The sequence below is a fragment of the Harpegnathos saltator genome, unplaced genomic scaffold (assembly GCF_003227715.2).
Source record: "Harpegnathos saltator strain DR-91 unplaced genomic scaffold, Hsal_v8.6 scaffold29, whole genome shotgun sequence".
In the NCBI taxonomy this organism is placed as follows: domain Eukaryota; kingdom Metazoa; phylum Arthropoda; class Insecta; order Hymenoptera; family Formicidae; genus Harpegnathos; species Harpegnathos saltator.
In genome coordinates, this window is record NW_020230083.1 from 716,361 (window position 1) to 742,575 (window position 26,215).

Sequence of the window (26,215 nt, forward strand, 5' to 3'; positions counted from 1 at the left end):
GCGGCGTTTTGATTGCGTTGAAAAAATCCAAGTAGAATCGCAACAGATGTTAAACGCCAACAGACGTCGAGAAGCGTTTTTAATCATGGAAAATTGCTGAAATCTTGGTATACAAGCCTAATGTGGTTTCTTTGAAGGCGATGATGCAAATTAAGACTTAGGGAAAGTAATTATTTTTTACAAGCAAATTCTCGGAACATTTGGGAACTTCAGTATATTGTATCCCTGCGTAAATCATATAAAATACGAAAAACTTTAAGAGATGTATTTTAAAAGACAACTATAATTATTGAAACATTCCTTTAAATAAGATTTGCGAGCTGTCTGGAAGCTATTTATATGAAAGCTTTCTTCTTGGAAATGGGTCTGATCATTATAGTTATGAGCTTTTCAGCTTCGCAGGTTCGTGCCGAACAGACCGTTTTGTAACATTTATATGTTTCAATTTTCTTATATTAACAACCATTATTTTTTTCGAGCATTTAGGCAACTAATAATGCTCTAACTTTTGAACTCGTAATCCGATATAGCGGTTACATGATAGCACAGTTACTACATTTATATATCGCATGTTGGTTAGGACAACAAATAATTGATCACAGTAGTTGTGTGTATACGTCAATGTAAGTGACTATTCGTTAAGTACGTAGGAAAATATGCAACAATGATCCGCGAAGAACGTTACCGCTTAATATTAATATACTGATCGAATTTTTAACAACAGTTATAAGGGCGAATGGTATGAATCGTCATTTAAGTCCAGGAGACTCTTGAACATGATAATGCTAAGAAGCACTACACCTTGTACATTAACTGTTGGAAAAATGATGGTCCTTTCTCTTCCAACTTTTAGTGCGGTAAAATTCGTTGTTATTAACACTTAAAGGCTATCATAAGTGAAATTTCACTCCATTTTAAAATGGAGTGAAAATTTCAAAAGCAAAAATTTTATTTTGATCTTGTTAAATGTTAAATTATTTGCTGCAAATAATAACTTCTCTACTTTTTATTTAATATTCAATAATAGTAAAATTTATAATAGTAAAATTAATAGTAATATTAAAATAGTAATGTTAATAGTAAAATTAGTAATAATAATAAAATTTAACTGCATTTGCTTGATTTTCTGATTTCTAAAATAAAAAAAATATATATACTGAGGTGAAATTTTTCACTCAGGATAGTATTAATATTGATTTTCCTTAATCCTTGTTTTCTTCTGTATACGGCTATTTTTCTTTTTGGAGATAATTTTTTCTGTTTCTTTTTCCAGGTAATACGCATATCCGCCTCATATTTCACCGTTTTGCAATCAATGCAGTGATTTAAGTTTCTTAAAGTTCTTATTTGAAGAAGCAGAAAATTAGCACGACGTAAAGTACTATGTTATTTAAACAATGCTTGAAACGTTGTTCACATTTGTATTGAATTAAAAATAAGAATATGATACTCAGACGCACGATTCACTTTTCTCTCTTGTATCAAGACAAGTACATTGTCGAGAAAACGAAGTTAGTTTTATCGATGATTGATTGGACGAGTGCAGAATGTTTGTAAAAAGAACATACAGAATAAATAAAACGATAGAAATAAACATTAATTATTTAATGAATGATCTCAAATACCTCGTAGAAGAAATATAGCTTTTCCTCAGCGACCATTATATGTCATTATTTACGGCGGTAAGTTAAGTCGGTAAGTTAAGCTCTATTTTCAAATGACATTATGAGTCGGTCTTCTCCTATGCGACTAGCATAGAAAGAAAAAGAAACACAGCTAGTAGCACCGTCTTTTCACAGTGATTTGCAATTTAAATGATTTTCCGACAGAGCTTTTCTATGCCAGAATATACCGTCACTGCATGTTTCCAACATGCAATTTTCAAACTTTAATTTGTAACCAAAAGTCCAGCTACAATAGATACTCGCGTTTTTTATCGATTATAAACGACCCCTTATATCGCACATTTACTGCTAACTCCTTATATACTTACTAACGCGAATGTAACAGGCATAGCGCGACGTACACAGCAATCAACGTTGAAACGGAATTTTTCATAAGCGAATTTCGCTTCTGTAACGGACAAACAGTTAGATGGACGTCGATAAGTTTTTTCGAGAATCCATCCATTACAATACAGTACGTGTGTTATTGAGTTTCAGCGGTTTATGGCCATTTTATAGCAAAGACATTCGTTACACTATTTATTTCGTATTTCTATTCATAACTGGATCAGGACTCACATTCCAGGTATAAGGGAAATATGCCGCATTATTGCGAAATATTGCGCGTATTACCTTACATTAACCCTTTGCGTGGCAGTGGTAAATATACTTACTACCTTCTTCTCTTTCATTTTTATGATTTACTTCTTACAATTTAAAAAAATTAACTATGATCTATTATTTTTATAATATATTAATACTTATTTTACACGTTTTTCATAGTTTTTTATTCAAATGTTCATTTTTAATTATATTTATATTTATGAACAAATAGAGTTGAGAAAAAGCGAATTTTATAAGAAAAATTTAATTTCTTAGAAAGTATTTAAGATTAGAGGTTGACAATTTTTTACTGAATATTTTTCATGTCAAAATAAAACATATACCTTTTCTAGAATTTTTTGCACATTAGTTTGCTTTTTATTAATAAATTATTTGTTTACTGTGAAGATAAGAATGATTAATTTATCACTATTTTGTACACTTCACAGACGTGTTTTATATAATAAGTTTCATTGTGTATCTGATATATACGAAGGTAGTTCGAAAAGTTCTCAGCCTGACACAGAGATAGAGCCAGAAATATCAACTGGCTATGATTTTTCTCAAGTTTGATCTTCCAGAAAACCTATCGTAATGTTACAGACAGATGCCGTCAGTCGTTTGCTTGTTGTGATCGAAGAAAGCAAGCAAGATTTGGTGTTTCTCGAAAAATGGATAAAGCCGAATATCGCGTAGTGATAAAATACTTCGTTTTGAAAGATTTAACGCCAACGGAAATAAAAAACGAGCTGAATTTCACTTTGGGTAACTCTTCAGCATCGTTTTCAGTGAAGAAATGGGCTGCTGAATTCAAACATGGTCGTTCGTCCATTTATGACGCTGGACGTTCAGGTCGCCTAAAAACCGTTACGACTGAGGAAATCATCGCAAAAATCCACAATGCCGTGTTAAATAACAAGTGAAAGTGCGCTTGCTGACATTGCAAAGATCTCAATAGATCGTGTTAACAACATCTTACACGAACATTTTCACATGAAAAAGCTTTCAGCCGCAATGGGTGCCGCGTTTGTTAGCGGTCGATTAAAAACGCATTCGCATGAATATTTCTCAGGAATGCTTGGACATGTTTAAACGCAATTCAACCGAATTTCTACGACGATTCATCACTGTTAGGCCCAGTTCCACAATTTGCTTTAAACTCCGTTTAAAGCAAATTGTGGAACTGGGCCTTAATGAAACATGGATTCATCACTACACGCCAGAGACGAAACAACAGTCCAAACAATGGGTGGAAGCGGGTAGAAGTGCTCCAAAGAAGACAAAAACAGTTCCATCGGCCGAAAAGGTGATGGCGACTGTTTTTTGGGATTCGAAGGGTGTGGTGCTTATAGACTATCTACAAAAAGGCAAAACCATCAACGGAGAGTATTATGCAGCATGGTTGGAGCAACTGAACGATATCATTAAGTCCAAACGTCCTCATTTGACAAAGAAAACAGTGCTTTTCCATCATAACAACGCACCCGCTCACACATCTTCGATTGCAGTTGGAAAGCTCCATGAACTGTGCTTCAAACTGCTGCAACACGCATCGTACTCACCAAATTTAGCCCTCAGTGACTTTTATCTGTTTTCGAACATGAAGAAATGGCTCGCTGGAAAGAAATTTACTTTAAATACGGAGGTCATCGCTGAGACAAACGTTTATTTTGAAGGATTAGAGAAATCATATTATACTGAAGGTACGAAAAAGTTAGAACATCGGTGGCCTAAGCGTATTAAGTTGAAAGGGGACTATATAGAAAAATAAAAAAACATTTTGTCAAAAATCATATGTTTTCTTTATCAGGCCGAGAATTTTCCGAACTACCCTCGTATATAGGGTGTCCTATAATTGTAACATACTAACTCCATAGGGACATAGAGCTAAGCGAGAGGAACAAAAAAGTCTTACTCCATTAGCGATATCTTGTACAGTTTTTTAGTAATAACCGCATAAAGTTTTTTAATTATAACAGCGCAAAGTTTGACGTTTTCTACGCCCAACGCGGCCTATAGACGTTCCGCGGCAAGCTATGTGCGTAGGGGCTGAGTGATAACGCGTCTCGCGCTGACTGTCGCGTGGCGTCAAAGTGCCAAGACGCCATCACGACAGTCAGCGCGAGACGCGTTATCGCTCAGCTCCTACGCACATAGCTTGCCGCGGAACGTCTATAGGCCGCGCTGGGCGTAGAAAACGCTAAACTTTGCGCTGTTATAATTAAAAAACTATTACGGTTTTCACATTATGGCAGAGGACTTTTTTGTTCCTCTCACTTAGCTCTATATCCCTAGGAGCCCGTGTGCCAAAGTTCTGAGACACCCTGTAAACGCTTCGCGGCGAGTTGTATGCGTCGAAGCTAAGCGATAACGCGTCTCGCGCCGAGCGTCGCGATGGTGTCTTGGCGTTTTGACCCCGCGCGGACAGCGTGAGCTGCGTTACCGGTCAGCTTCAACGCACATAGCTCGCCGCGGAGCATCTATAGGCCGCGATGGGAATGACCAAACTTTATACGGTTATTACTAATAAACTACACGAGATATCGCTAAATGGAAGAGGACTCTTTCATTCCTCTCGCTTAGCTTTACGCCCCTATGGAGTTGGTGTGTTACAATTATAAAATGGGACACCCTGCATATTCAGATTACACTAATTTACATCTACATGGCAGCCATAATGGATTTATCATTTTTAATGTATAAAATCTGACTTTAAATATACAGGGTGTTTGAAAGCTTATCATGCAGACGAAAGTTGGAGATAGATTGGGTGCAGCCGAGAAGAAAAGTCATGTATCATAATGTCAAATCGGTAATAGTTACCGAGTTATCAATTACTAGGTGCGCAACTAAGTTTCCGGGTTTTTTTTATCAATGTAAAATGGAATTTTTCAAGAGAAATACAAAAAATGGTTTATTCAAAGTATCGTCCCTCGCTAGCTACACATTTTTGTCATCTCTCTGGCAATACATGAATGCCGCGACGTTAAAACGACACGTCTTTGGACCGAAACTATTCATTCAACAAATTTTGCACTTCTTCGAAATTGGGCACGTGTTGCCCAGCCAAGCCATGCGCCATCGACTGGAACAAGTGATAATCGGAAGGGGCCATGTCTGGCGAATATGGCGGGTGTGGTAGCAGATCCCATTTCAGCGTTTTGATGGTGTCCTGGACGATGGAAGTGCAATGGCACGGAGCGCTGTCGTGCTGCAATATCACTCGTTCGTGTCTCGTGTCCCATTCTGGACGTTTTTCGAGCAATGCATGGTTCAAATTGATTAGTTGTTGTCGGTAGCGATGCCCATTGACAGTTTGGTCCGGTTTCAGCAGCTCATGATACACGATTCCTTTTTGGTCCCACCAAACGCAGAGCATTGTCTTCTTTCTGAAGCGATTTGGCCATGCCGTCGATGTTGATGCTTCGCCAGGTGAAAGCCACGATTTTTTGCGTTTGGAATTCTCGATATATATCCACTTCTCATCGCCAGTAACAATTCGATGCAGGAAACTCTTTCTTTCATGCTGCAAAAGCAAAATTTCGGAAGTGGCTCTTCGATTTTCCATCTGTCTCTCAGTCAACTCATGCGGCACCCATTTTCCTTCCTTTTGAATTTTTCCCATGACATGTAAACGTTTGGAAATACCTTGGCGAGTCATGTTTAATGCCTCCGCAAGTTGATCTTATGTTTGCGTATCATCTTCATCCAATAACGCTTGCAGATCGGCGTCCTCAATTGTTTTTAGTCTTCCGGAGCGCTCCTTGTCCTCAATGTCAAAATCGCCACTTGTGAAGCGTTTAAACCAATCTTCACAGGTAGTTTTCGATGGTGCATGTTCGCCGTAGGCCTCCTCAAGCAAACGACGTGCTTCAGCTGCACTTTTTTCAAGTTAAAGCAGAAAAGCAAAACTTCCCGCAAATGCTGTTTAATTGGCACAAAACTCGACATCTTCGTTGTTAGAAAAAATATTTTTGCGTTGCGATATGTGTTGGTATTACGACTGGTTATTGTTAACAGATGTCCAAGCTATAAAAGAAACACAACTTCAGACATGTATGTCGACTACATATGTCGTTAGCGCCAGCCATGTGTGAAACTTAGTTGCACCCAGTAAAACATGTGAACCAACGAGCGCGTAGAAAGCGGAAGGCGGCCGCAGTAAGCACATAGACATTTGATGCAGACGAAGTCAGCGAGTGGCGATAAGCAAGCGTGCGCGACGAGGAGCGAGCGAGCGCAAGTGACAAGAGGCGAGCGAGCGCAAGCGACAAGAGGCTCGCTCGCTCCTCGTCGCGCTCGCTCGCCTCTTGTCGCTTGCGCTCGCTCGCTCCTCGTCACGCTCGCTCGCTCTTCATCGTTCACGCTCGCTCGCTCCTCATCGCTCGCGCTCGCCTCTTGTCGCTTACGTTGCCCCTTGCCGCGCGCGCTCGCCTATCGCCACTCGCTGACTCCGCCTGTATCAAATGTTTATTTGCTTACTGCGGCCGCCCTCCGCTTTCTACGCGCTCGTTGGCTCACATGTTTTAATTAATAACTCGGTAACTATTGCCGATTTGACATTATGGTACATGACTTTTCTTCTCGGCTACACCCAATCTATCTCCAACTTTCGTCTGCATGATAAGCTTTCAAACACCTTGTATAATCAACAACTCCAAAAAACAGAAATTTCAGAGAAATCTATCAGGTAAAAAAAATATGCCACATAAAGGGTTAACTATACAGATTAATTATAGAATGTCTTGTATAATCTGTTTCGAATTTAGGTGTTGGGTGTGATCGATAATTGGTCGGATATTTTCGATGTGATCGATTGTCTGCCGCTGATAATTTACATTATGATTGTTGTAGTGAAATCGATCTGCATTGCATGTACCTTACCCAAGGTTTGTAAATTACAACGGCACTAGCCGTTAATTGATATGATTAATTCATGCGATTATGTTAACTGATAAGACATGTTTACGATACGATTGAGAAATAACAAAAGGGACATGCGGTGTATTCACAATTAAATTGACTTTGAGCTGCAGATTAGGATTTTGCTAGTGACAATGAAAGAGCACTGGATTTCTCCAAAGTCGGACGAAGAAACTAAAATTTTACGTTCGAACGCAATATATGGACAAAAGTTCGGTTACGCGTATGCAGGTAAGTATATTAATTAAATGTGATAGAAATGAGAATTTAATGCCGTTTTAATAGAATTTACATTTTCATAATGAATTGAAAAAAAGAGACACGGGAATTTAATACTGCTTTAATAGAATTCACATTTTACACATTGAGTTAGTTAAAAAGTTTATTGAAAAGTTAAAATCAGTTAAAGATTTTTTACCTGTATTAAGGGTAAATCGTGATCAAGTTCTATGATAAAATAAAGTTTAAATAATATGTATGTATGTATGTATAAATGATGTATACGTAAAACTTCTATTACATACTTACACACATATCCTGTATATAAAGAGTGTTTAACTTCTAGAATCGCAATTAAATTAACTTTAAGCTGCAGATCAGGATCGATTGCTATAGGCAATCGAGGCAAAGAACTAATTAAGATAAATAAAAAGTCCCATACCGCTTTGTAATATTCGCGATGGTTCTCGAATTATTAATGACAAATCTGACGAGTGAGCCCGCGCTGAGATGCGTGATTGGAAAAATATTGCAACCACTCAGGTCATAATGCGGCCCAATCAATCAATCTAGCAACTGTTGGCGGCGCGCGGTGAGACATAGTGTAGGAAAATTCTCGTGTGAATATCTTTATTATATATTTATACACTCATCTGCAAAAAAAATGGGCAATTAAATTTTAACACAGTTTTGTATTTTTCGATCTTTCGATAGCGATAACTCAGCCAAAAATCATCATATTAAGATGAAACAAAACTCAAATTAAAGTTTGGATATTTCTTATCAACAACCAAGAACCTAAAAGTGAACTATAATAAATGTTTTACAAAATGGCGGACGTTGAAGATAGACTTCGATTAATGGGAAAAATATTTATTTTTTAACTGTTGCACTAATCTGGGGAATTGGTTCTCTGGTACAAAAATATATGAGGTTTAAAGCTCATTTATTTCCTAATAAATCCATATTTTAATTATTTTTTTACGACCTTTCTTAATAAAATTATGCCGTTTTGAAGAAAATGTTACAAAATAGATAACCTTTTCTTGTAAAGTCTGCGGTTCAAAATGAAAATTATTATGGAAAACATTGTCAAAAAGGAAATTTTAACATGTAATTCAATCAAGATGTTCCACGTGGTGCATGCGTGTACATATGCATGCATGTGTATTTATCCTGCCCTTAACCCAAGATCACCGGCGTGGACATAGCAAGAATCTGATACCAATGAATCCATAAATGTTCGATAGGATTTATATCCGGACTCGAAATGTTTTTTTCCAAACGGCATAACTTTATTGAAACGTTATCTAGGGAGAGGAGAGTGTCGTGAGCGTGGAGCGTCAGATAGCTCAGTGGTCTAGAGCAGTCGTCCGGCAAGCGAAAGACCCGGGTTCGATTCCCGGTCTATAGCGACACTTTATACCGCGTTCTCGATATTTTTCTCTCTTCGGAACGAAAAATGAGATGCAGGTCTCGAACGCACGGGCGTCCCGTCGCCACCTAGTACGCCCTCCTTCTTTCATGGTGAACGTAAAAAAATGATTAAAATATGGATTTGTTAAGAAATATATAAATGAGCTTTAAACCTCATACATTTTTGTACCAAAGAACCGATTCTCCTGAGCAATGCAACAGTTAAAAAACAAATTTTTTTCCCCCTTTAATCGAAATCTATCTTCAACGTCCGACATTTTGTAAAACATTTTTTATAATTCACTTTTCGGTTTTCGGATGTTAACAAGAAATGTCCAACCTTTAATTTGAGCTTTATTTCATCTCAATACGATGATTTTTGGTTGAATTCGCTATTGAAAGTTGTTGCAAAACTATGCTAAAATTTAGTGGTCCGTTTTTTGCGGGTGAATGTATTTTTAAGACGTGATTCTATCCATATTCCTAGTAAAGAGATGTTTTTTTCTTTCTTACGCTTTATATTGGAAAATGCTGCTTGCTTCATTTATTAACGGTGATATTTACATATGATAAAGTGCATTTACATTTCGCACAATTATAAGAAAATAACAATTTTTCACATACGAGGTCTATCCCAGAAGTAACCGACCTTTGCGTATATCTTTATCCTTGAGCATCCTACTGTGGAAAACAGATATTCAGTATTTAGGGTGGACCTTTAGAAGTACCCCTACCAAGCAGTATGACCCAACAACTGTTCAGTCGACAACGATATGTAGTTGTGTGAGCGTCGAAAACTCCGAGCGTCGCATTTCACAATGACTGCATGAAACGCACCTGCTCATTTATCTCACCTGATTCACGAGCTTTTTACTAAACAACCATTGTCCAACTTCGTTAACCTCCGTCCAGATATAGCCCCGTGACTCTTGGTTATTTCCTAAAGCATCATCTACAATGGCTACAAAAATAAAAATGTAAGCGTAAGCAATAAAAAATAGACCAACCACAGTCGATTATTATAAGAATAATGGCTGCAAGAATATAGCTGTAAGCGTAAGCAGTAAAAAATAGACCAACCATAGTCGATTATTCTTATAATAATATAATTATTATAAGAATAATCGACTATGGTCTATTTTTTACTGCTTACGCTTACAGCTTTATTCTTGCAGCCATTGCAGACGATGCTTAAGTTGAAACATCCATTGAAGGGCAAAAGATTTTACGATGTTGAGGAAATAAAACGAAATGCGACGAGGGAGCTGTTGGCTATCAGAAAAAACGACTTCCTGGACTGCATTCGCAAGTAAGTGCACTGTTGGCAGAAAGTCATTGCTTCGGAAGGAAATTACTTTGAAGGCGATGTTGTTCATATCATTCCGGAATAGCTCTTTATCATGATACAGGCAAAAGTCGGATACTTTTGGGACAGACTTCGTATATTAACTCTTTGCACTCGGATGCCCTCTCTGGCGGGACATTATAAGTCTAGCAAACTACTCGAATGTCCCCTTTCAGGGAACATAAAGACTTTATTAGTGATTATACAGGATAAACTTATGCAAGCGCAAATTTTTCAAAAATATGTTTTCTTGGTGAAATACCACACGATATGATGCCATTTGAGAAAATAAACAAGCGGTCCTTAGACTGTTGCCTAAGAGAAAGAGACTTTCAAAGCAGATTGTTCGGTGTTCGTAGCATACGTGATAGAGTTTTCTAGAAGAATCCGAAGATTCTTCTAGCTTCGATACCACGAAACATACGCGTGATCGACGCGTGCTTAGCGTTAGCGGAGATTTTATCGCCGAACGCTGGACCACGAGATCTCCAGCGAAGAGCGCTCCCCAAAACAATGTTTTTCTTCCCGCGTTAGCCGCGTATACCGCAGACCACAAACATGCGATCACAGCGTGAACGAGTTACAGCCAATCACTATCTGCCAGCTGTAGAGCTGCAGAAAAGTATAAGTACGACCGAAGCCGAAGACACTTCTTCTTCTTTGTCTTTTCTTCCGATCTTAACAAGCGGGCGCGATCTTCACCAGTTTTCTGTTCGCACGATCGGTGGTTTACTTCGTCGTGTCTGCATCGTTTTGGACTTTGTTCCGAATTCGTGAAGTTGCTTTCTGTTCTTCACGCCTGGGTTGCACGCCACTCTCCGACACTCCACCGCGTACTTACCGGTACATCGAGCACTCAACGCGATTAACGATTCATCACTTTTGTGTCTTATATTGTGAGATTTGCATTATATCAATTTTCTGTGCGCCGTCGACGAACGTCGCGTTCGTAAGCGCCGCTTATCGCGAGACACCTTACGTCCGCCGGTCTACAGCGAAAATATCCGTCGATCGGATGTCAAGTCAGATGCTCCCCAAAATCTCCGCCCGCGTTTCACAAGCAGAACAAGGCGCCTGAAGATTTCCGTTCGACCGCTCGATTGTTCGTCGCCCGTGTACGGCTGTTTCGTTGTACATTAAATAAACTCATTTTAAGTGTAATCTTACTCGCTCGGCTTCTCTGCACTCCTATTTTTATAGCGATTCAAGATCGCGCACTTACAATCTCCGCGCACAACGCTGTATAACATCGAGCAACCGCCGTCGTGGTCCGCGACGGAACACAGATCGTATTGAAATATCGAACAACACAGATCGTTATCTGCAAGTCAGAAAAGTAGAATCTGGAAAGTATAATAGTATTCTTTTAATAAATTTTATTTTGTGATTTCGTAATTTACAGTTAGAAATTTTTGACCCATTTATTTAGTTTACAGAACAATGGCAAAACGAACTGCAATACATATCAGTGACTATTTTACACGTTACCATACGTTAGAAAAATATAAGATGAAATTTTGATATTTTTGTCATAAATATGTTCCTCAATGTCTGAAGATTCATATAAACCAAATATCATTACAATAAATTACTTGGTTTCAAAACTACACTATTTAATATGACGTAATTCCTGTTTGCACATTTTCCTAAAAAGGTGCCACCAAGCTGTTGGTAAGTAACTCATGAGATGGCTCCGAGTGCAAATGATTAGTGATATAGTTTATTTATATAATGTTTATTTTATTTTATTTGTATAATATTTATTTTATCTTAATTTATTATTAATTTTATATTTATATTTATATTTTATATTTATAATTGTGCGTATATATTTATAGCTACTTTTATTATTGGGGACTTGAATAAGTTCTCGCTGTTTCCCGACAGATAGTGTTATCTTAGCCTTTTTGCATCGGGCAATGCTACAGCCAACTTCATCGTGAAGCTCCACCATTAGGCTCGAAGTGACAGTATACGTTATTCCGCCGAAGTGTAAACAACATATTCTTTCATAGCGTTAAACATGTCGAATTTCGTGCCAAAAAAAAGCATATTTGCGGGGAATTTTACTGCATTACTTTTTTCAAAAAAAATCTGCAGCTGAAACACATAGAATTCTTGTGGAGCTCTGGAAAAGCATTGGGGATATAAGATGATGGAGGAGTTGAAGAAGGAGATAAAAGAAGGACTGAAGGAAATGAAGGAAGCGCTGATGGAGGAGGTAAGAAAACAGGAAAAGGAAATGAAAAAGGAATTGGAGGAACTTAGAAAACAAATGGAAGAAAGGGATAGGAAATGGAGGAAAGAGAGGGAGGGAATGAGGGAAAGAATAGAAAGATTAGAAGAAGAGATGAGGGGAAAGAGGGGGGAGACAGGGGAGGGAAACAACGAAGACATGGGGGAAAGAATGAGAGGAGTTGAGAGGAAACTGGAAATGAGGGAAAGAGAGGAAAGAAGAAGGAATGTAGTAATAGGGGGACTGAAGAGAGGGGTTAGTGAGGCGAGAGAGATATTTAAGGAAATGGGAATAGCGGTAGAAGTTGAGGAAATGAGAAGGATAGGAAAGGAGAAAGAGAAAGAGGAAGGGAGAAGGATTATGAAAATAAGCAAAATGGAAGGGAAAAAGGAGATAATGGTAAAAAGAAGAGAACTAAGGAAGAAGGGCATAAGGATTGATGATGACCTGACATGGAAGGAGAGGAAGATGAGATGGAAACTAGAGGAGATAGCGAGGGAGGAAAGGGGAAGAGGGAAAAACGTGTGGGTAAAATACGGGAAAATAAGGATAGATGGAAAGTGGTGGAGGTGGAATGAGGAGGAAGATAAATTGAGGGACGAAGAGGGGAGAATATGGGGAGAGAGGGGGGAAGGGAAAGGGGGAGGGGGAATAAGGGGGATTGGGTAAAGGGAGAGAACAAAGGAAAAATGGATGGAAGATGATGTTTTGGAACGTAGCAGGAGTGACAAATAAGGATAAAGGATTGTGGGAAGGAATAAAAAAATGGGATGTAGTAACGATGATGGAAACGTGGATGGAGAGGAAGGATTGGGAAAGGATAAGGGAGAAATTGCCAAAGGAATTTAGATGGAAAGTACAGCTAGCAACAAGGAAAAATAAAAAGGAAAGAGCAAAAGGGGACATGTTAATGGATATAAGGAAGGGAATGAGGAAGGAGGAAGGGAGAAGAGGAGGAAGAGAAGGAGGAGGGGAGGAGCAGGAAGGAAGAATAAAATGTGACATTAGGATAGGAAAGAAGAAATAGAGGATAATAGGGGTATATGTGAACGGAGATATGGAAAGAAAGATGGAAGGGATAAGGAAATGGATGGAAGAAAGAAAAGAAGGCAGTAGAACGATTATAGGAGGGGACTTCAATGTGAGAACAGGAGAGGAAGGAGGGTGGAGGGGAAACGAGGCCTGGAGAGAGGAAGAAGGAAAAAGAAAATCAAAGGACAAGAGGATAAGCAAAGCAGGAAACAGAATGGTGCAGATAATAGAAGAAAAAGGATGGGCGATGGGGACTGAATGGGGAAATGAAAGGGGATGAGGAAGGGGAATTCACATACATGGGAGGAAGGGGAGAGACAGTAATAGATTATATATTGGGAAATGGGAAAGTAATAGAGGAAATAGAAAGGATAGAAATGGGAGAAGAAGTAGAATCGGATCATCATTCATTAAGGATATGGATAAAGGGAGAGAAGGAAGGAGGATGGGGAAAGAAAAAGAAGAGATAATGAGCAGGGGGAAATGGGACGATGGAGGAAAAGAGGAGTTCAGGAGGGAACTAGGAAGGATACAGTGGGGGAGGGGGGTATAAGGGAGGAATTAGAAGCGGTAAATGATAGGATAAGGAGAGCGCTGAGGGGCAGAGAGGAAGGGAGGGCAGAGAGGAGAGTGGATGGAAGGGGGTGGTGGGACGAAGAATGTAGAGGAAAGAAGAAGGAAGTAACAGGAATACTAAGAAGTTGGAGGAAAGGAAGGGGGGAAACAGGGAAGAGTATAGAAGAAAGAAGAAAGAATACGAGGAGGTACGTGACAGGAAGAAAGAGAAAGTAGGGAAAGAATGGAAAGAGAAGTAGAAGGAATAAGGACAGAAGGGGGAGTATGGGAGATTATTAAAAAGGAAAGGAAGAAGGGAAGGAGAATAGAGGAGGGGATCGGGATGGAAGAGTGGAAGGAGCATTTTATGGGAATACTGGGAGGGATAGAGAGGAAGGTGAGGATAGGAGAAGGGGGAAGAAGGAAGGAGGATGGGGAGCAGGAGATAAGAAGAGAGGAAGTGAAGAGGATTATAGAGAAGCTGAAAGACGGTGAGGATAGGAGAAGGGGGAAGAAGGAAGGAGGATTGGGAGCAGGAGATAAGAAGAGAGGAAGTGAAGAAGATTATAGAGAAGCTGAAAGACGGTGAGGATAGGAGAAGGGGGAAGAAGGAAGGAGGATGGGGAGCAGAAGATAAGAAGAGAGGAAGTGAAGAGGATTATAGAGAAGATGAAAGACGGAAAAGCGATGAGAAGGGATGGGATATCAAGCGAAGTATGGAGATATGGAGGAGAGGAGGTGGAAAGATGGGCGTGGGAAGTATGTAGAAGGGTTTGGAGGGGGGAGGAATGGCCAGGAGATTGGAAAGAGGGGGTAATAGTACCGATAGTGAAGAAAGGAAGAGGGGAGAAGGTGTTGGAGTACAGAGGGGTGACGATAATGACGTCACTATATAAGGTATACGCGGCGGTAGTGGCGAAAAGGCTTAGGAAGGAATTGGAAGAGAGAAATATGCTGTCGGGAAGTCAGACGGGATTCAGAAAGGGGATGGGGGCAATGGACCAGGTGTACGTGATAAACTACCTGATAAATAGACAACTGGGAAGAAAAGGCGACAAGATGACGGCGATCTTTGTGGACCTTAAGGCGGCATTTGATTCGGTAGACAGAGGGAAGTTGATAAAGGTATTGAGGGAGAGAGGGGTGAGGGGGGATTTAGTAGTAAGGGTAGAGGAAATGATGAGGGAAGTGAAGAGTAAGATGAGGATAGGGAAGACAGTGGGGAAGGAATTTTGGACAGTGAGAAGAGTGAGGTAAGGGTGTCCGTTAAGCCCAGTGCTGTTTAATATATTATAGCGGATTTAGAGGAGGAAATAACAAAAGGGAGGTGAGGAGGAGTGAGGGTAGGAGGAAAAAAAATATATACGCTGTCATATGCAGATGATATAGTAATGATGGCAGAGGAGGAACAGGAGATGAGGACTATGTTGAGCAGATTGGAGGGATATTTAGAAGGAAAGGGGTTGGAGTTGAACATAGAGAAAACAAAGGTAATGAGATTCAGGAATGGAGGTGGAAGAAGGATGAAGAGGGAATGGAGATGGAAGGGCAAGAGGCTGAAGGAAGTGAAAGAGTATAGATATTTAGGATATGTGATACAGAACAATGGAGGACAAGAGGCACAGATAAAGGAAAGAGTCAAGAAGGCAGCGGTGGTAATGAGGGAAGTATGGGTATAGGGAAGAGAATATGGAGCAAGGATTGGAGAAGAAGGTTATGGCTTTTCAACAAGTTAGTATGGACGGTGATGGGGTATGGAGCGGAAATATGGGGGTGGAAAAAGAGGAAAGAAATGGAAGGGTTGCAAGAAAAATATACAGGGTGGTTGATTATAAGTTGCCAATCCGAAATGTGATGGTAGATTGAGTTAAGATAAACATAAAAGTCCCATATCGTTTTATGAGATTCGCAATAATTCTCGAATTATTAATGACAGAAATCTGAGGAATGGAAGCGCACCGACATAAATGATTGGAGAAGCGTTGCAGCTACTCAGGCCACAGCGCGGCTTACTCGACCCAGCAACTGTTGGGGGCGTACGGCGAGACGTAGGTCCGACAAAATAAAACAATGAATAGCAGCGCATTGTCTTTCCCCTCGCCGTGCACCGGCAACAGTTTCTGGATCAACTGGGCCGCGCTGCGGCCTAAGCAGCTGCAACGCTTCTCCAATCATCTATGTCGGCGCGCTCCCATTCCTTAGATTTCTGTCATTAATAACTCGATAATTATTACGAATCTCGCAAAACGGTATGGGACTTTTATGTTTATCTTAACCCAATCTACCTTCACATTTCGGGTTGGCAACTTATAATCAATCACCCTGTATAAGGTGAATAATGGGGGTGGAGTGGAGTACGCCAGGATATATGTTAAGGGAAGAAATAGGAAGAGAGAAGATGAGGGAAAGAGCAGGAAAAGCGGCATGGAGAATGGAGAGGAAGTTACAGGAAGGAAGGGGAGGATAGGTGGCGAGAAGCTGCTGGCAGGAGATGAGAGAGAGGTGGAGGAGGGGGAAAGTGGTGGGGAGATGAAAACAGGAGAGAGAGGGATTCTGGAAAGAAAGGTAAATGGGAGAAACAGAGCAGGAGGAAAGAGAATATGAGGAAATGGAAAAGAGAGATAGGAAAGCACAGAAGGAAGAAAGATGGGAAAAGATAAGAAGTTCGAGATACAATAAATGGTATAGGTACGTGAAGGAGTAGGAGAGGGATACCGACATATCTTGAAAAGGGATGGGTAGAGAGAAGATGGAATAGGGTGATAAGGTTTAGGATGGGCAATGAGATGAGGGAGGGGAGATATTGGATGGAGAGAGAGAGAGAAGGAGTTGTAGGATGTGTGAAAGAGGAGAGGAAACATGGGAACATGTGTGGGAGGAATGCATGAGATGGGAGGAGGGAGAGGGAAAGGGGTGGGGGGATGTAGTAAGAACGCTATTGGGAGGGGAGGGGAAGGGGGAGTGGTGGATGAGGGGTGGAGGAGGGGAGGGGAGGAGGGAGGGGAAGGGGGACGAATGAGGATGGGTGGAATGGATGAGAAAGAATGGAGTGTATGAGAGGAAACGGAAGTCAGCGGTAGTTTTAAGAGAAATAGATATAAGGAGAGAGTAGAAATAAGTTAGTTATAAGTTAGTGATAAGTTAGGATAAAGGGGTGAAAGGAAGGGTGTGTATGTGTGTGTGTGTGAGGGAGAGCGTGCGAGCGGATTAGGAGTAGGATTAGGAAATAAGGAGGAGAGGATGGTGGAGTTTGTAACCCCGAGAGGGGAAACAATAAAACATACATACATTATAGAAAAGAATAATTTATGACAAAGGGTTAAACGATATATTAAGATATATATCCGCCATATTGAGTTCCGAGGATTCAGGTACGAAATAGTGTTCATCGATGTCGAAAACCCGTCAGTAGTGATTTTGGAATCATCACAGGTGATTTTGTCATACAATCAATGTTTTCATACGATCAAAGACCATCTCGACTCGCTGTGAGCGCCATATTGGCATCGCCATAATTGATTTTTCGGAAAGGCCAGATGGCTTTCGAAAAGTACTGTCTTAACGACCATTTTGAGCTGCCGTATGTCCTATTTTGTTGCGCTAATTTTTGGACCAATGGGTGATCCTGTTGACGTAGAACGTTCTATGTACATATACGAGGTCTGTCCCAAAAGTATCTGACTTCTGCGTACATCTTTGTCTTTGGGCATCCTATTGTGGAAAACAGATTTTCAGTGTATAGGGTGGATCTTTAGGAATACCCCCACCAAGCAGCACGGCCCAACAGCTGTTCAGTCAGTAACGGTACTCAATTGTGTAAGCATCGAAAACTCCGAGAATCGCATTTCACAATGACTGAACGAGTTGAGCACAGAATTATGCTCACGGAAGATCAAAAGAATTCTCGAGTTGAAATTGTCGAAGATATTCTAGAATCCATCAATAAAAATCCTGAGTTGCTTAAAAGGATTATTACTGGTAATGAGAATTTAATACAAATTCTCTGTTCGAATCGTTCAGTCCTTGTGAAATGTGACACTAGGAGTTTTCGACACAACTGCATACCCTTGCCGACTGAATAGCTGTTGGGTCATGTCACTTGGTGAGGATATTCCTAAGATCTATCCTAAATATTGAATATCAATTTTTGACAGGATGCCCAAAGACAAAGATATACGCAGAGGTCGGATACTTTTGGGACTTCTTGGGAGATCTCGTATATATACAGGGTGCTGCACCAAAATCCGGACAAATTAAACATTTTTAAAAATATAATTTTTATTGCAAAAATGGAGAAGTTTGTAATTATTTTTTTTACTAAATTGCTTGTTAGGTCATGAAAAATACATTTATTCAATATAACCCCGTTCTGCTTGAATGACCGCCTCCATTCTTGGTCTGAAGCGTTTGCAGGCCTGTTTTAATAAGTCACGGTCCATATCGGTAAATGCCGCTTCAATAGCGACTCTCAATGATGCGACGTTTGGATGTCTGGACTTGTTAGTGACCCTTTCAACCACGCTCCATACATAGAAGTCCAATGGATTTAAACCTGGGCTATTGGGAGTCCAAAATTCTTTGGACCAAAACATGTCGACATTGTCCGACAACCAATTTCGCACCAAGTGACTTATATGCGCGGGCGCACCGTCCCGCTGGAAAACATACGGTTTTCCAGACGATACAGTTTCCATCCACGGCTTCATCACATTTATCAGAACACGCAAATTAACTTCTTTTGTGACAGTTTCCCCTTTGTTAAAGAAATGCGGTCGCATGACATCACCTTCACTGGACACAACACTTAGCACGTGAACATTCGCCGGAAATTTCGTTCTGGAAACAATAGAGACATCTTCAGGATCATGGGCGAGCCAGCGATCATTCCTTCGATTAATTTTCGTATCAACAGTAAAAATTTTTTCGTCAGAAAAGCCTGAGGCGTCCAGCATTGTTTCGTAAAGAACACAAAAGCAGGTTACAGCGCTCAACTCGCTTTGTCCTGGCAGCTTCGGAAAGCATCTGTCTCACTTTAATTGTATAAGACTTGTAACGGAGGTTCTCCTCGACGATTCGACGCATAGTTTTTTCACTCACACCGAACACCGACGACAATTTTCGAATCGACTGCCCTGGATTCTCAAAAATCAGCTCTTGAGCCCGTTAAATGATTTCGGGCATCCTGACGACGCGCTCCTTCGAGTGAATTTTCCTTGCCGGTGTTGCAAAACCTTCGTTGGACTTCTCCGACTCGTTATACTTCGCGATGACATCATACACAGTCGATCTTGGGTACCCGAAGAATGATGAATCGAATGATTTCTGTCGCTGGGCGCCCAGCGCGAACACTTTCGATAATCGCGGCTCTTTGATTATACTCTGCACTTGGTTTCAACATTGCGACTGTTTCCAGATTATGAATGTTTAGTACATACGTCAAGCTATTTGGACGCCAGTCGCGACCTCTCGAAGTGGTATAGAATAACGGGAAATTCAAATTGAGTTTTGTCCGGATTTTGACGCCGCACCCTGTACAGTGGCGTGCAAAAGTTTCGAGCCATAGTATCTTTTTAAGATACATGACAATATATTAATTTGCTCTAAAAATTAATTATATAAAATAGTTGACATAACATTCTTACAAATAATAGTACAGTTACAAAATTTTGAAATTACATAGTTTTTAATTATTTAGTCATATAATATTTACATATGTTCAAAAGTATTGAGTCGTATTCTTGTTGTGACTTTATGAGCCCGGTTTGTTTACGTTCCTTATGAAACTTCTTCGTAAATATTTGCTTTAACTAAGTTTCAATCTATTGTCTACCGCAATGCCGAAACATACAAGCCTTCAGTTGTGCAAAGCCGTGATTAATTTGTCTCAACAAGGAAAGGTTTCTCGCGAAATTGCTAATTGCTTATTAATTGATAAAAGTACTGTAAATAGGATTATTGCTAAATATAAGTTGACGAACTCTCTAGCTGATAAAGCACGAAACGGTAGTAATCTTGCAAAACTACAAAGTGCGTCGATAAAATTAGTAAAAGAAAGTCAATAGCAGATGTTAGAAAAACTGCCATGGATATTTCTCGAGAACTACGAGAAGAAAATCTTGCTGATATTAGTCGAAGTACAATATCTCGACGTCTAAAGGAAGTAGACCTTTTAGGACATACTGGTGTAAAAAACCATTAATTAGTGCAAAAAATAAGAAAGCTCGATTAGATTTTTCAAGGAAATTTGAACATTGAACTGGAGCTAATTGGCGAAAAATACTTTTCTCTGACGAATCAAAGTTTCAGTTATTCGGAAGTGACGGTAGAAAGTATACACGACGTCCAACAGGCATAAGATATAACTCAAGATATCAAATTCTTACCGTAAAACATGGTAGAGGTTACATGATGGTTTAGGGATAATTTTCTTATAATGGAGTTGGTACATTAGTTGAGATCACGGGTACTATGGACACTATAATGTATCGAGATATATTGACACAGCATATGCTGCTATATGCAACTCGAAACATGCCACGTGATTGAATTTTCCAACAAGATAACGATCCCAAACATTCATCAAACCTAATAAAAGAACTTTTCATTGTGAAAAAAATGCGAGTTCTTGACTGGCCTTCGCAATCGCCGGACTTGAATTCTATTGAACATTTGTGGCAAGAAATCAAACTACGTACAGGAAATAAGAAACACTTCAATAAAGCTGAATTGTGGCAAGAATTGTAAACTCAATGGAAAAATTTACCTCAAGATTGCATTTCTAATTTAATAGCACCAATGCCTCGCCGTTGTGCTGCAGTGATTGCTTCTAAAGGCATGACAACAAAGTATTAAGTTTAAAAAACGTTAACATTTTCTGTTATTACTTTTTAATAATATATTTTTCTTATGCATAAGAAAACTTTTTGGCGCAATATTTTTGCACTGTTTGTAATAAGACATTGTATAAAAATAAAGTATTTAGAATTATTAAGAGTTTATAAAGTTTAATTGTAGGACAAATAAATATATTTTGTTTATATATATGTGTAAAGTGTTTAGCGCTCATTATGAAATGAATATATCAGGTGTAGTAAAAAGAAATCCATTATTTTTCCAATAGATGGCTTTAGTTATCTGTATCTCGCGTTGTATAAGTCCAATCGGGTTCTACTAGATGGCGTTAGAAAGATGAGATTTCGTACTAAAAAACTCTTCTGACAGTTTTGTGATTAGTTGACTCAGTTTTGTTTGAGCGCGCATCAAAGATGGACACTAGCAAAGAGAAAATACGCTATATTTTACAGTTTTTCTTCGATAAAGGCGAAAACGCAAGCCAGGCGGCTGAAAATGTGAATAGTGTTTATGGTCCTGATACTGTAACAGCCAATCACGCGCAATTTTGGTTTCATCGATTCCGTTCCGGTAATTTCGATGTCAAAGATGCACCACGCACTGGAAGGCCAATTGTCGAAAATATCGATAAAATCATGAACATTGTCGAGTCCGACCGTCATGTAAGCACTGTTTCAATTACCCAAGAGCTAAAGATTGCACAAAAACCGTTTGGAACCATTTGAATAAGGCTGGATACAAAAAGAAGCTCGATATATGGGTGCCACACGAGTTAACGAAAAAAAACCTCATGGACCGAATTTCCATCTGCGAATCGCTGCTGAATCGCAACAAAATCGACCCATTACTGAAGCGGTTGGTCACTGGTGATGAAAAGTGGATCACTTACGACAACGTCAAGCGAAAACGGTCGTGGTCGAATCGCGGTGAGCCGGCGGAAACGGTGGCCAAGCCAGGATTGACGGCCAGGAAGGTTTTGCTGTGTGTTTGGTGGGATTGGCAGGGAATTATCTACTATGAGCTGCTCCCCTACGGCAAAACTCTTAACTCGGAACTGTACTGTCAACAATTGGACCGTCTGAAGGAAGGAATCGCCCAGAAGCGGCCAGCTTTGGCCAATAGGAGAGGAATTGTGTTCCATCAGGACAACGCCAGGCCACACACATCGATAGTGACTCGCCAGAAGCTCCGGGAGCTTGGTTGGGAGGTTCTTATGCATCCACCTTATAGTCCGGACCTGGCACCCAGTGATTACCATCTGTTCCTGTCCATGGCGAACAATTTTGCTGGTGAAAAATTCGCTTCAAGAGAGGCTTGTGAAAATCGACTGTCTCAATTTTTTGCCAATAGGGACGAGGGCTTCTATGAGAGAGGCATAATGAAATTACCTTCAAGATGGCAACAAGTTATCGAACGAAACGGCGCATATTTGACCTAAATCGGATCATTCTAACTATGGTAATTAAAGCCTTCAATTTCATGCAAAAATGATGGATTTCTTTTTACTACACCTAATATAATAATAATTGTGTGGCTCAAAAGTTTTGTACGTCACTGTATATATATGTTAGATCTCTCCTTGCTTGAGGATCACTCTGTATATACGGAGTGTCCCATAATTGTAGGACACGAACTCCATAGCGGCATAGAGCTAAGCGGGAGGAATAAAAAAGTCCTTTTTCATTTAGCGATATCTCACATAGTTTTTTAGTAATAACCGCGTAAAGCTTGGCGTTTGTCACGCCCATCGCAACCTATAGACGCTCCGCGGCGAGCTGTATGCGTCGGAGCTGAGCGGTAAGGCGGCGCGCGTTGACCGCCGCGCCGGCGATGACGTTTTGACGCCGTCGGCGCGCGGCCAAGCGATGATGAACGCCGCGTGTACGCTGCAAATCTAAGCGTGTTTTCTCTTTGCCAAAAGTGTGTGGCGCACACTTTTGGGTTGCAGGCGTTAATTAAACGTTTATTAAACTCGACGACAAATGCGAATTAAACGCAATTGCGCGTGTTAAAATTACTTTTTCGCGTAGAAACACTATCATTTCCACACCACCTATGAGATAGATAGCTTGGTGCGTTTTTTTTTACGTAGTTTCCCCAGTAGGCCTAAACCACGGTTACTGATTAGTGTAGTAACTGTTCGAAGTGCCTTCCTCCAACTTGTAAGCAGAGTTCAGCTCTTCGTGTTATCTCTTGCGTCGCACGATGCGCCATATCCGGCGTGATGCCGCAATAATTACTGCACGTACCTCCTCTTCTGTACTATCGCGCCGTTGCTCGACTAAGGATTTGACATATCCCCATACAAAATAATCGAGAACGTTCAAATCCGGCGACCGTGCCGGCCAAGTGATTGGGCCACTGCGACCTATCCACCTGTCCGCATATTTAATATTTCTCGCACTGCACGCGAAGAGTGCGCGGGAGCCCCGTCGTGCTGGAATATCATAGTTTCGCATGCGCGGAGAGGAACGTCCTCGAGGAGAAGAGGTAGCTCGTTCTCAAGGAATTCCGCGTACCTCCGCCCATCAAGACGTGGCGGTAAAAAAAATGGGCCGATCTGAAAATAATTACCACATTTAAATAATTATATTAAATAATTATATTTAAGTAATAATAAAACATGTTCTGCATGTTGCAAATTACAAGAATACGTACCACTCTGTCCGCAATTATTCCTGCCCATACGTTCACCGACTACCGGTATTGAAAAGCGCATTGCCGAACGGCGTGAGGATTCTCGGATTGCCACAGCAATGTGTTGCGAGAATTAAACACGCCGTTCGGTGTGAAAGTCGCCTCATCCGTCCACAGAAAACGATCGGAAAATGATTGATTTCGCCGACACTGTGCGAGGGGAGCTGCACGTGTTTCACGTGTAGATATATTAACATTTTTTAATTTAGTCTTTTATAAAAATAATAAACATACCTGCACAAAAGTGCGCTCGCGGTGCTTCATCACGTGGAAGTAATTGTTGCACGCGTGGATAACGGTAAGGCCGCAAATTATTTTGACGCAAGATGCGATGCACTAAAGATTTGGATAAATAGTACAGAAGAGGAGGTACGTGCAGTAATTATTGCGGCATCACGCCGGATATGGCGCATCGTGCGACGCAAGAGATAACACGAAGAGCTGAACTCTGCTTACAAGTTGGAGGAAGGCACTTCGAACAGTTACTACACTAATCAGTAACCGTGGTTTAGGCCTACTGGGGAAACTACGTAAAAAAATCTCGATAATTCGCGCACACTACATCCGGGATCGTTCTCGATCTCGCGCAATACTCTCTCCTCGTCGCGGATCGAATGCAGGATGGGTCCACCAGCGTGAAGTTTACCGGCAGGAGACTCCCCGTTTCCTTTGCTCGTCTTACGCAAAATCTAATAGTATTTCGCGAAGGATGCCGCGCGCGATTAGAATATCGCTGTGCGTAAAGACACGCCGCGACATGATCGCTATAATCCGCCCTCGCGTAGCACATCAACATATCAAAATATTCTTTCGCCGTGAAATCCACAGTTTTAAGGCTATGATGCGCGGAACACTTCACAGAAGCTACTGCCGTTAAGAACGTTTTTTACGCGTACGTAGGCGATAGAGAAAAACAGTTGAAGATCGTTTCTCAAATGTCCATTTTTTTTGCCGCCACGTCTTGATGGGCAGAGGTACGCGGAATTCCTTGAGAACGAGCTACCTCTTCTCCTCGAGGACGTTCCTCTCCGCGCATGCGAAACTATGATATTCCAGCACGACGGGGCTCCCGCGCACTCTTCGCGTGCAGTGCGAGAAATATTAAATATGCGGACAGGTGGATGGGTCGCGGTGGCCCAATCACTTGGCCGGCACGGTCGCCGGATTTGAACGTTCTCGATTATTTTGTATGGGGATATGTCAAATCCTTAGTCGAGCAACGGCGCGATGGTGAGCAGAACGGCCGCGATGGACGGCAGAAGAGGAGCTACGTGCAGCAATTATTGCGGCCTTCGCTACCATCACGCCGGATATGGCGCATCGTGCGACGCAAGAGATAACACGAAGAGATGAACTCTGCTTACAAGTTGGAGGAAGGCACTTCGAACAGTTACTACACTAATCAGTAACCGTGGATTAGACCTACTGGGGAAACTACGTAAAAAAAAACGCACCAAGCTATCTATCTCATAGGTGGTGTGGAAATGATAGTGTTTCTACGCGGAAAAGTAATTTTAACACGCGCAATTGCGTTTAATTCGCATTTGTCGTCGAGTTTAATAAACGTTTAATTAACGCCTGCAACCCAAAAGTGTGCGCCACACACTTTTGGCAAAGAGAAAACACGCTTAGATTTACAGCGTACACGCGGCGCGTTCATCATCGCTTGGCCGCGCGCCGACGGCGTCAAAACGTCATCGCCGGCGCGGCGGTCAACGCGCGCCGCCTTACCGCTCAGCTCCGACGCACACAGCTCGCCGTGGAGCGTCTATAGGTTGCGATGGGCGTGACAAACGCCAAGCTTTACGCGGTTATTACTAAAAAACTATGTGAGATATCGCTAAATAAAAATGGACTTTTTTGTTTCTCCCGCTTAGCTCTATGCCGCTATGGAGTTTGTGTCCTATAATTATGGGACACCCTGTATGTTACTGGCCAAACCCGATTTCAGGATAAACTAGTTTCGCTTAGGCCAAATTAGTTCATCTAAAATGCAATAGAATGAATCAGTTTTGCTTAGTCTATCCTGTAATCAATGTTGAACTCTTAAAATGGACTAGTTTGTCCTAGTCTAAATTAGTTTGGCCATAGCAGCAAGAAACTCAAAAGGACAAACGTGCACTGTACTATCAAATAAACGTCCACTCGAAACTATCAAATAAACGTCCGCTCGAAACACAATATGAATCGTGTCTACGGAAGATCACAATGAATTTGAAAAATGTCCAACGCTCTACAATCATGTGCCCGACTGACTGAACACGATGCGAATGCGGTGCTACACGAGTGGTACAGGAATTACAAGTTCGTACACGTTTACATTGTACTAAGCATCGTTGGTTCGTACTAGTCCAAACTAGTTTGGATTAGGCCGAACTGATTCATTCTAGTGTGCTTAGAAGAATCTAGTTTGGACTAAGCAAAACTGATTCATCCTACTGCACTTTGGATGAACTAGTTTAACTTAGACGAAACTAGTTTTTATCCTGAAATTGAGTTTGGCCGATAACATATGTATGGACTATGCTACAAAAATTTTTCTTGCTACGCCCGCACATTACTCTGTCTACACCTGCTTACTACTTTCTCTTTCTTCACTCGCTCGCTATTCTCTGCCTCTCTTCTCAATTTTATATCTACCTCTCCTACTCTTTTATCCTTCTATCTCTCTGC

The 26,215-nt window shown here is 40.8% G+C and overlaps 1 protein-coding gene across 1 annotated transcript; it reads left to right on the forward strand.

Moving 5' to 3' along the window:
• The first annotated feature begins 317 nt into the window (after positions 1 to 317).
• Positions 318 to 1,566, forward strand: LOC109503608 (odorant receptor 4-like). Its single transcript, XM_019840164.2, has 4 exons — positions 318 to 402; positions 487 to 623; positions 725 to 857; positions 1,274 to 1,566. Exons 1-4 carry the CDS (start codon positions 340 to 342, stop codon positions 1,322 to 1,324), a joined length of 384 nt encoding a protein of 127 aa, XP_019695723.1. The 5' UTR covers positions 318 to 339; the 3' UTR covers positions 1,325 to 1,566.
• The last annotated feature ends 24,649 nt before the right edge of the window (positions 1,567 to 26,215 follow it).

What these genes read in the sequence shown, in the direction of transcription:
- LOC109503608 (XM_019840164.2), top strand. Translation starts at nt 340, where the DNA reads ATGAAAGCTTTCTTCTTGGAAATGGGTCTGATCATTATAGTTATGAGC. An exon ending in TGAGCTTTTCAGCTTCGCAG is followed by an intron (nt 403 to 486) that starts GTTCGTGCCGAA and finishes TCGAGCATTTAG; the next exon opens with GCAACTAATAATGCTCTAAC. An exon ending in AGTTGTGTGTATACGTCAAT is followed by an intron (nt 624 to 724) that starts GTAAGTGACTAT and finishes TTTTAACAACAG; the next exon opens with TTATAAGGGCGAATGGTATG.